Raw genomic sequence first — 12,123 nt, 5'->3', positions numbered from 1 at the left:
TGCTTTCAGACACTTGCATCTTCTCATCTCCTCTTCTCTTAGTTGCTGTTCTTGAGTGATCAGCACTCCCAATTCATGTGTCATCACCCTCAGCATAGCTGTCACCATTTGAAAATTGTAAAACATTACAGAAGAAATTCATGCAGGTGTAATTCTGTTGGCCACAGAGAGCTGTACTGACAACAGTCTTGTTGTTGTCCTAACATTTTACTGAACAATCTGTGCGTCAGCTGAACGTTCCTTTATGCACCATACAATCATCTTCCATAATTTTTAGTGCTTTACATTATGCATTGTATGCTACACTAATTGATTTAATAAGTTTCTTTGCATGTATTTTTCTCATGACTAGTTTGCTTCATAAAATATTTAATTTGGAAATAAAACTGTTAAGAAAACTCATCYTAATTGAAGCATGCTCATCCTACCCTAAAGCAACCAAAATCAAATTTCTTACATACTATTAAAATCAATGACAGTTCTATGAATAATGCATAAGGCAGCAATTAATCAGAATGTGTCTATATCAAGAAAAAGAAAATCTTATATTTCAATGATTTCAAAATCTACTCTTATTTTTCAATATATTTGGTATTAAAAGAAGTCCTAAAATTATTTTATCTCCCACAAGAGAATGGTGGGTTGCCCCAAAATATGGTCTAGAATCCAAGATTTTTAATCACATTTTTCATATTATACACATGAGTAATACATATTATACACATTGAGTAATAATATCTCAATAGTTCTGTCMAAAGTGATCAAGGTTCAGTGCTTGTGGTCCTTACTCTATCTGTTGTTACAAGATCACATTCAATCCACAATTAAAATGAAATAGTTGTCTTAGCATTTCCCTTACTATTTTTAAGGTGAAGGATAATTTTGCCTGGCTTTTGTCTCATATTCTTAAGGAAAYAAAAGATCTCACAAAAATTATATGAGACAAATGAGTAACTTTTAAGATAAACTTTTATTGAAAAATTAAAACTGCATTGCATAACTTCTTTATAACTTCAACATTTCTTAAACCACAAAACAGAGATTCTGTTTAAAAAATCTCTTCATATTTGTCACCATTCAAAAAACAGATTATGAGCAAAGTCCATGATGATTTTAAAATTCTGAGTTATTCCCAAGGCCCCTGGTTTCATCTGTCTGCTGTGAATCATCCAATCTATCTTCTCTAAAAATTACCTTTAATAACACAATCAGAAATTTTCTCATTCAAAATCAACAGCTGCTCCTGATTTTTATCCAATGGTCAGACAGTTCCAAATAAATTGTATCAGTTAATAAGCACTGCAGCTACCTGTTCAGCTAAGATCTTTACCTGTTCAGATCAGATCTAATTGATCTGAATTCAYGCATGCAAAGTTACAGTGGTTGTCCATGTGATTTTAAAGGCAAAATTGCTACCCTAGAGTATATTTTAACCCTCAGAAAAACAAAGTTGCTCACCTGGAATTAAAATGCTTTGAGTTAGTCAATAMTTCTGTATATCCATACATCCTAATCTCTCCCAGTCAATAGTATATAGATTAAAAAGCAGGAAAATTCTAGGTAAGCATTAGTCTGAGAAGCTGTGGCATATTACTCAGATGGAAATGACCTAATAAGAAAAMAGATGAGTTTTCTCACTAATGACTATAGCTGCTCTGTTAAAATAAGCTTACCAAATCAGAAATTAATATGAGAACAGCGTCTGTTGAGCATGGTAGATGTAACAGGAAAACACCCCAGAATCTGATATTAGAACTAAATAACTAAATGCTTTGCAAAAATCTAATTGTGCTTCTCTGTGTCAAGACACAGCACTGCAGGAAAGAAAGATAAATGCAGAGGGGAGGAAGATAAATTTATGCCCTCTGCCTTTAGAGAAAACATCTATGCATTACTGTCTCGCTTCCAAAATGGCAGGAGGAGCACCATTATTCCCACCTGGCTGCAAACCATCACYGGCAATAGGAAGAACCTCTGACGCTTTTGACCTTCAAAACACGAGATACTCCACTAAATGAAGAAGCAGAAATTTTAATGAGCAAAACATTATAAAAGTACTGCAGARCTCTAGATGTGTTTCTGACTACACCACAGAACTGTCAGGAGCTTGCTGTATGAATGCCAGGATGCTGTATTGAGGTCTTCACTGTAGCTTTGTGGTCAGGATGAGGAGGATTCTCTTCACCTWGTTTATATGCTTCAAGGAGATTTAACATTTCAAATACATTAAACTGTTATTAGAATACTGAGATGTTGATCTGGATATGAGGTTTGTGAGGGTCAAATATCAAGTTTAGAGGATTGAGGGTAAGTTAGAGCTTTAGTTACACTGTTATTAAAATACTTGACAAGGAGTTGGAGGAAATCRAAATTCCCACCTAAGAACTGGTGGAAATCGTAGGAACCATGGTGCTTCTGTGGTAGACATAAAATCCTCTAATGAAGCTAAGTCACCAGTTGTACATCTTTGGATTGATCRTATTAATTCATATTGTTTCCCATTAACAAGAAGGATTGACAATTTTTTCAATCTTCTGTAGCTGCCCTCTGAAAAAAGTAAATTTGACTGAGACCAGAATTCAGACAGAAGTTTTTAATAAAAATGTGGCATGTATTCCTTCAAAACAAACTTCTTTCTGTGCTCTAAGAACAGCTGTCAATRAGAGACCCTCTAGTTTTGATGAATAGAAGGTATTTATAAAGAATGGCACTTAATATTAYGCAAGTTAATGCTCAAGTCAATGTTCATGCTGACTGCTGTGCTGCAGGCCTCAGGTCACAGAGCATRGATGTTTACATCAGGAAATGTCAAGGGTTGAATCCACATTAATACTATAGGGTTATAGTTCAGGGAGATTGAGGCTGAAGGGCAAAAAGGCAAGAAACCAACTACACTGTCTTGAGGAAAAAACCTGAAGAAAGGAATATTGCATTGGTAAGATGACCAGGGGGTTTAATGTTATAAAAGTAACAATATAGATACTATTTTGAAAATAATGCTCATAAATCTAAAGATCGGTGACAAACCTACAATAATTTTTAGATCCAACWCAATTTGAAGAAAATATTTTACAGAAGGCTATGACAGAGGAATAAGCAAGAGTCCTATGAAAAGCTGGAAGGGCTATGCTATACAATACAGCATTTAYCATAACAGTTTTTCTTCTCCCTGTGCTAACACAGCCAAAAATGTGAAACACCTTCCTCAATAGACAGCCAGTGGGACCTGCAGGATGGAAATCACTCCTACTTGTAGGTGTCTTTCCATGGGCACAGCATGACTCTATTAAACTGAAAGTTTCTAAAATAATTCAATTTTATTACTGAGATGGAGGGGAAGGAGAAAAAGAGATTGATTACTGACTTGCATAGAATCATGTATGAAAACACTTGAAATCAGCATATTCCATTTATCATCATGACACTAACTCAGTGAGCAGAGGATTATTGAAYCTCCATTTTGTTCCACTACTCTGTTTCCAGTATGGACTTTTCCACTCAGAATTATCGATTATCTAATGATTAAAATTGATCAAGCTGAAGATGAATCCAGTGTCTATACTTTGAAAAGCCTAACCAGCTAAAATTATTGGGAAAAGCCAGCTGTATTAAAAGATACTGAGATTACTTTTGGTTTTATTTATTTTATAAGCTCCAAACAGAGTGAACTCCATTTCACTAGAAGAATGATGCTCATTAAAATTCCCACAGAATTTAGTTAAAATGGTCACAGAGGTCAGTCCTGAAATAAAACTCAAAACCAGGGGCCTTGGTTAGCAGTCAATATTCAGTAAAAAAGCATTCAGAGCACTGAACAGACAGTCTGACATTACAATAAATAAAACTGAAATTTCTCGTAATTCTAATAGATTAAAGGGATCTCATAATTTGACAGTATACACACAATGTTAGAATTCCTTATCTTCAGTAAAATTATCTGTAAGTTATACTTTAAGGGCACTAGGATTTAAAYGAAAGTGTCAACTAATATTTTCATATTTTTTCTTTGGCTCACAAAGACACTAAAATACCATAAACATTATTTAGAACTTCAATAATATATAAATARGTTACATTACAAATGGAAGAAAATACAAGACAACTCTTCAGCATGGTAAATCTCTGCATATAAATAAGCAAATATTTCAGATACCTACAATTCAACRGTTATCTTGCTGTAAAACTATTACATTTAAATCCTTTTACACAAAGTAATTTAACAATAGTATACACAATCTACACAAATTAACCTCTAAAAATACAGCAATAATATACCTGTTACAATGACTCTGCTACTGTTATGCCCTGATTTGACACTAAAGGGCAAGTACAACTATTTTGCTCAAAGGTGCTCTTAGAGATTGCTGTTTTGTATGTGAGAAAAGCACCAACAGTAAGATCTAATACCGTTATACATTTGCTTTAGCTCCTAAGAATCTACATTTTAGAAATGTTTCTATATGTCTATTTCTGTCTGGCAGAAAAACTTGCAGCACATTATCCACATCAAAGTTGTTGAAGGAAAAGTTAATTTTCTTAAAGTGGAAAACATGCTGTGGCTTAGATCTAAGTTTATAACCACTTTATATATATATATATATATATAGATATATATATATATGTATGTATATAGAATTATGTATATTTATTTATACTGTACATATATACTGTGCAGAGTTCTTAATTTGCTATTTTAATACTTATTAATTTCCTGCTGACTACAATAAACAAGACCAATGTAAGAGTCAATAGTACTTCAACTTCAAGATAATACGTTTTCCCTCAATAATATGATCTACCAATACATATATATTTCAGTAGCCTATAATTGTTTTGTTTAAGGATGTCTTAGGAGATTGGAACTTACAGAAAGAGAATTTCCTTAAAACTTGTTCTGCAGAACTGGGTTAAAGTATCGCCAGTGCTGGAAAACAGTGAATCACAGAAATAAATAATTCAACCACTACAGCTCCTGCCCCAATCTCTCTATTTCCTCAATGAGGAAGTCAATGTCAGACTTGGTTGCTGCTGGGTTTGAGATGACCATTCGGAAGAAGTTGACTTTGTCGCCCTGAGGCTGATATCCAACCATGGTGGTACCTGACTCCATCATCAATGCCTTGATTTTTGGTGCCACCTTTATCATAAAAGAGAGAGGGAGAGAGAGAAGGAAAAATTACTCTTTCCTTGTATGTCACAGCATTTCTTAATTTGGAAAAGATAAACAGAGAGGCACTTGTTTTAATAAAAAATGTCTGTAACAGAAAAAGCTTAAAAACCGAAATATGTAGGATTGGCTATTTAAAGGAAAATTGACAACAATAATATCTGTCTGTTTGGTTTACAGATTAATAGATCCTAGAGTATTTTATATATTAAATGTACATCTCATTTCTTTGTGCTGAAGATTTTTTCATGATGAAACATTTTCTGCTTCTTTATGGAAGTTCACTTCAGACCTTTTTGAGGGTAACGGATGTTTCCCATGAGAATATTATATATCCTCAAAGCAACTTGTGTAGGGGGACAACAATGGAAATTTTTCAACAAGATCTATGTCATAAAGAATATTTTCTGTTGACATAAGCCATGGAAACCTTCCAGTAGTTTTGCAGTACTGTGCATTTACCGCAATCTAACTTCCTTGGTTTAATTTACAAAGAATAATGCCCTGACAGTCTTAATATTTGCTATTGACTAAGCCCAGTTTTTCCATCCAGACCTTCCTTCTCCTGCTCTACTCTCTGCCAGCCAAGGTCAGATGTCTGGCTCTTTTACTGTTTTGTAGAATGCTTTATGATGTCTTCTAACATTTAATAGGGTCAAATCAAATATTTCATCCTTCTTGCTGTTTCTTACCTCTTACCTCTGTCTTCCTCTATTCTCTCTCTTTTTTAATTTTTTTTTTTTTGGCAATTTTTTTACTAACATGTTGCTTGACCCAGGAATTTCTATTCTCATCTATTCTCTTTCCCCATTGTAGTGCAGTCATAAAATCCTCTACAAAATCTCCCAAGTCTGCCCATCCTTCTCCCTTCCCTAACACACAAACACACATACACTCACACACAAAAGAGCAATAACTTGGCACCTATAAAATCATTCTTTTGTCTCCTGACCGTATTTCATTCCACTTCTGTCTGTCTAAAACACTACTACAAAATAAATGTATTTTGTTCCCCTCAAGTTCTAAGTAACATTTTACTTTTTCCTGATGATGTCTTCTATGATGCCTTCATTTCCCTCTACCACTTCAAATAAATTTACCCCGAAGTCCTCCAAAAGGTATTCCTTTTCACTGAAATGCATTAATGCATTGGCATTTAAATCAAAATAAATACCTGAGAAGGATCTTGCAGGTTTGCATGTCCTCTACCTGTCCAAGCATTTTCAAATAATTACCCTTCTGTTTTTCTTGCTGGTAGGCTGTCCACTCCAGACAAGTCTGTGATGCCTGTAGGCCTAGCTACTTTTTGCATCCTTGTAACACCTGTGAGCACAGGAGTGATCCAAACCAAAGGATAACTAAGTGTTCTGACTCTGACTCTACAGGGAAAACGTGACTTCAGCATCAATAGGAGACAAAAGTGAACAAATGTCAAGGTCATAACAAGCAAGGGAGAACTGATGTCTCCGAATTTGGAATATGTGTCAAAACACAGATATATTATTTCTAATAAATAATAAACTTTGGGTTGAAAGAGTAGATTATCTTTTTACATTTAACCAAAAATACTTACCCTGTGTAACTTTTCTCTCCTCTCATCAGAGTCTGGCATGCCCCTGAGACTTGGAGGAATATACCAAAAACACACATTTGTATGCTCAGGCTGCARAAAAAACCACAAATGTATACATCAATTAAAAAATAATACAGATCAGTTCCATAGTAAAGGCTAGTCACTGGCATATCTTATCACAGACATGAAAGACAAAATCTAATATTAACTTTCCTAGTCCTGCGTGCTAAACAGATAGAAATGGATTGTAGTACTGCTGCTYGCATCTGCTGCCTTAGATTCCCTATACATCATCCCATTTACAATATTTAGGTGCTAATGAACTGCAAATGCTTTGTGCAGTTTTATGAGTAACTTTTTTTCAGGATCACAGTAAGGGCAACCCAATTTTCCTTTTCTTGGTAAATGGAGAAATTAAGTTTATACTATTAGCCAAAGGTTTATGTAATGGCACTAGCAACAGAACATACAGCAAAAATAGCAGGTTCTCAGTGTGCATAATAATCTCATTATGAGTACAAAAACAATTGTATTTGACCAAAAAACTGCCCAGTTGCCAATAGTCATGTATTTAGAGAATAAAAACAGTTTTGCATAGCTGTCTTGAAGAACTGTGAGAAGCATGAGGACAGACTTGGCTCAAATATATGTGAAAGCAAACTTACCTCCCCTTCAAAAACCATCTCAAATTCTTCTCTGTTTTTGATTTTAGTGTAGAGATATTCTGCCAGCTCCAGGCATTTATTTATCTGATTTTCAAATCCTACTGTACCCTGTTTTAATAAGCAAGTAAGAATTATAGGGTCATTTTTTTCTGTTTCGATGCAATCATATTTTCAGACAGGTTTTCACTTTTAAATATTTTCAGGTAGAAAACATTTAGTAATATTATTTCTTGTAACTTAAAAGCGGAGTTTATCAACATTAAAAAAGTGGCTAACGGCAGCCTAATTGTAATTCATTATTTGGTTTTGTCTCGTTTTAAGATAATTTAATATGAAAATGGCAAGKACTTTCACTATTTTTAGTAGATTATTTTAAGTATTTTGTATTTTTTTCCAGTTTCCAAAAATATGCTGGATATTAGGTCTTGGCTTCACAGCTGTTGCAGAAAGACCAGAAACTTGGAATGGCAGCTTAGTTGAAAGGGTAAGCATTAGGAAGCTATTTCCTCTAAGCAGTTTGCTAGAAATGTACATTTAAGTCAGCAAGCAAAAGTCTGCAATATGTTTACTAGAAGTCACCCGCCTACCCACTGATCTTTTGTCAAGATCATAATCCCAGCAAAAGTATATGAGTATTGATAATAAATATTTGGGGTTTTTTTAAAGAATGCTTTGTACATGAAGAAGAAGAAATCACTTTCTACCAAAGTGCAAATTGTTTTATGATTGTCAATTTTACCATTAGATTTAATATCAATTTAATAAAAAAAAATAGATTCTGAACAGGCTACACAAATGAATTCCCATTTTGCCCTCAGAAGAGCAAGAATAACATAATGAGATGACTGCAGATAAAGCAATAAAAATGAAATATGTTTTCTTGACTACATGAACCCTCCTTTTGTGAATGTGTAAGTCTCACCATGAGCCCATGTTTAAATTCAGCCATCCAGGCTGAATACCACAGTAGTACCACGTAATCAACTGTTGAATTGTCAGTTGGGTAAGGCTTCCTAATAAAAAGACTTGGTTTTAGGTTACTAAGTTACTTATAAAATCTATGCATTGAAATGTCAAGTTCAAAGGACTCTTGAGGTCATCAAGGCCACTCTGCTGTTGCTACAAGCAATCTGTCATAAAATACAAATGCAATTGTAGAGAATCACAGCAAGAGASCATTTTGGTGCCCTGCCCTCAATGGTTTTTCTGCAGGACTCATACCTTTCTGCAGTGACTTATACCTTTCTTCTAATTGCCATCTGAATTTATTGATAGCTAACATTGTTCYACAATTCAAATAATTCTTTTCTGAGTTAATACTTGGATACTTGTGCATGTAGAGATGGTAATTACACAAACATTTACGTTAAAAGAAAGTGTTCCATTATGACATTTATAAATTAAATAAATGCRTTACTGGTTTTTGAGCTAAACTCTTTTTATTTACCTTTGCTTTCCACATCAACCAGAATTTGAAAATGTCYACATGTCGACCACACTGTATTGCCTTGTCTCCAGTGTCATAGGAGACATCATACTGTTTGTCTGGCTGGAAGAGGTAGCCTGCACACATTTGATTGCAGCCTTGAAGGATTCCCTGTAATGAAAAACACGTGCACTTATGAGACTTAGCTGGCATATGTGCATGAGAAAATGTACACATTAATAATGTATAAAAATTTATTTTAATTATGTACAGAATAATTGTTCTTTAATGTTATAACATTAAATGTTCTTTAATATTATAACATACTGACCTTGTTTCGTAAAGCTGAGCCACAAAATTAATTTTATAAACTAAGGTGTTTCTCTCAGAAATCTCTGAGTAGTCATACGGTTTATATGTCATATGGCTTATAATAAACACACCTACCTGAAAAAACATTCTCACATTAATTTGGATACTTAGTTTGTGATGTTAGCTTTGTCCACTTCAATTTGTAAGGCTATGATCTTAACACTTAAATTTCTGATTTACTAAATTACACACCAGAATAAAACTGTGGTCTCTCAGTTCAACAGATTACTACACAAAATGAAGTGAAAAAACTTAATTGAAAGTTTAAATTTTGTATATTGTTCAGCTTTATGACAGTTAACACAAGAGATGAGTACAAATTACATAAACCAGACATTCTTTGCTTATAAATACATATGGTTCACAGACCAATAGAAATCTATGGACTACTAGTAAAAATGTCTGGTAAAAACACAGAGGAGCAAATTCYTGTATGTTACATGGAAGTCTTAGGTGTGACATTTCTAAAATGGTTTGCATTTCCCTTCGAGTTTGTTAGTGTTTTATGGAAGAAACTTGAAGACACCAGTGTGTCTGACAACTACAAAAATACCTATCAAAGTTCTCATATAGGGAACAAAAACTGCCAAAATCCTGCAGTATTTGGCACAATAAGCATGCATGCCACTAAACAAAGGCTCATGCTTTCCTTCCATAGATGCATTTTACAAAGGAAAATAAACGCTGCAGTCTTCAGTTAAAAGATGGATCAACTGAAAGAACTATGGCTGCAACTTCCAATTCTTCCATCCCTGTTCTATATACAGGGATTACTTCTTCAACTAAGCTCTTCTAGTAGCAATTGGCATACAAGAGATTATTAGACAACAATTAGTCCTATGCACAGATGATATGACTCCCTATTTTATCATTTAATAAAAACACATATAGCTTAAAAGAAACAAGGCACTGGTTTTGCTTTCATTGGTGACAACAAAGAATCTAGATGACAGCCCTAAAAATACGGAGAGTCATRAAAAAACCAGCGTGTTTCTTTTCAACATAACTGAGAAATGTGTAAAACTACTGTGTATGATGAAGTTGCTTCTTGTTTAAGCAGTTTAGACTGCAACCAAGTAGTAATATGAGTATACTGTATATTCAGTGTATCATAGAAACAGCAGGGCAGGAGTCAGTACATTTCATGGCTCTATTGCTGCTATTAGAATATGCAAAGATCCAACAGGTGAGGATCTGACCCATGTTGTCTAGCACTTCAGGAAAGCCAAAAGAACACAGGACAGATTAAACAACTTCCAAAACACAGTGTGTATCCACACAGTTATTCCTTCCAAAAGTGTTTTTGAAATTAAACAAATTTTGCAGTACCCTCTTTAAAGTAGGGCTTGATAATTACTTTTTTTTTTTTAATGTTTAATTATTAAATATAAGGCAGACCTTCTCCCGGACAAGAATGGCAGAACATTGTAACAACACTCCCATCATCTTGTGTGGATTCCAAGTGACTGAGTTGGCTCTGCAAAAAAATTACACATTCAGGTAGGTCTGGAAAAGAAAAAACTTGATCTGAAGCAGTCACCTTTGTTTTCTGCTTTCAGCTGGAAATATATGGAGTTTTGATCATGAAGACATCACTATGGSTATTATTACTGTCTTAATAATAAAGTGCATTCTTTCCCAGTTATGCTGTCCAGGAAAGGCATTTTTTTGTGTTAACATTGCAATCTCAGACTTGTGATTATTTTATATTATTACCAGCTAATTAGTATCAGACTGATTAGCTGATACAGTAACATCATCCCCAGAAGAATCCACTTCTAGAAATAGCACTAATAAGAATAACAAGACTGGTTTGATATGTTCTATCAGCTCAAGGTACTGATGGGAAAGTGGGGGTGTCAGAGAATTAGGGGACTCGAATTGTGGGAGAATACAGTTCTTTATCAAACAGCCGCTGGAAAAGTAGAAAGGAAAAGAAAAGACACTCTGCATGCTTATCTGCTTTCCCCGTTAGAGCCACAGCCCTTGCTTGTCAAGCCCATGGACTGTTAAAAGGCTCTAAAACTTTACATCAYGTCCGACCATTCTGTATGTAAAGCTTAAAACTTCTTACATGTAAACACAAGTGAATGCACAAGATCACCTCATTTACAAGTCAAACAGATGTTCTGTATTTTACCATACTATCCAAGACAGTTTAACGATGATGCTAAAATAAATGTGCCAACATCACATATCCATTGACCTTTTCACCCTGAGTAATTAATTACCAGCTGTCTCCTTGATTCACTGTGTGTTCCAGGGAAGCAAAGTGCATAATTGCATTTCACAGACTATGCACGTGTTTTTACAATGTGGTTGAAAGAAAATTAAAAGGTATTTCCTCCTCTTCTACACCCCGCTGTCAGGGGACACAGACACAAACACAGTTTCTTTGTTTTGAGCAACACAATGAAGTCTTTGCCCCAGTCAGAGGACCACTGATTTCTAGATACGGTTCCAAACTCGGTGTGTGCTAGGTTAGACTGTAACACCCCTCATTTGAAAGAACAGTGCAGCCTGTGCTGTACCTGGGGAGCTCACCATCCATTTAAAATCGGCTGCTTATCCAGTGCAAACCAGCAGATAAATAGCTCAGACTTAAAAGGCAATTATCATTTAAAAAAACTTCACTAAATAGTTCAGATGGAGCAGTCAGGAAAAAAAAATTATATGATGAATTATTTCCTTTTTAAAACACCATGCCTTCTGCTTTAACACATTCATTTAACTTTCAGGGTATCAAACAAAGACAAATTGTAGGTCATTCTTCACAAGGAGCATTAGGTTTATTTTAACATGAAGATGTCCCTCTCTCCTCAGTGCAGGCACCCAGGCAGAGTCAGTGGTACCACAGGCAATGCCAGCTCTGTACCATGGCAGCATGCCAGTCCTTCATGCCAGTGTCTCTGACCAGGCC

General features: G+C 34.8%; 1 protein-coding gene across 1 annotated transcript in view; it reads right to left on the bottom strand.

Annotated features, from left to right (window-relative positions):
- Nucleotides 1-798: 798 nt before the first annotated feature.
- GAD1 (glutamate decarboxylase 1) overlaps nt 799-12,123 on the bottom strand; it is a 30,956-nt gene continuing 19,631 nt past the window's right edge. The window contains exons 12-16 of the mRNA XM_057379143.1: nt 10,602-10,680; nt 8,853-9,002; nt 7,406-7,513; nt 6,741-6,830; nt 799-5,137 (exon numbers count right to left, since the gene is read on the bottom strand). Coding sequence (XP_057235126.1) covers nt 4,964-5,137; nt 6,741-6,830; nt 7,406-7,513; nt 8,853-9,002; nt 10,602-10,680 — 601 coding nt within the window. The 3' untranslated portion in view covers nt 799-4,963. The remainder of the gene's footprint in view (nt 5,138-6,740; nt 6,831-7,405; nt 7,514-8,852; nt 9,003-10,601; nt 10,681-12,123) is intronic.

Source organism: Malurus melanocephalus, unplaced genomic scaffold (assembly GCF_030028575.1).
Source record: "Malurus melanocephalus ecotype Western Australia unplaced genomic scaffold, MMel_1.1 scaffold_390, whole genome shotgun sequence".
Lineage (NCBI taxonomy): Eukaryota > Metazoa > Chordata > Aves > Passeriformes > Maluridae > Malurus > Malurus melanocephalus.
The sequence above is the reverse complement of the archived record's forward strand: the minus strand, read 5'-3'. Positions and strand labels throughout refer to the sequence as shown.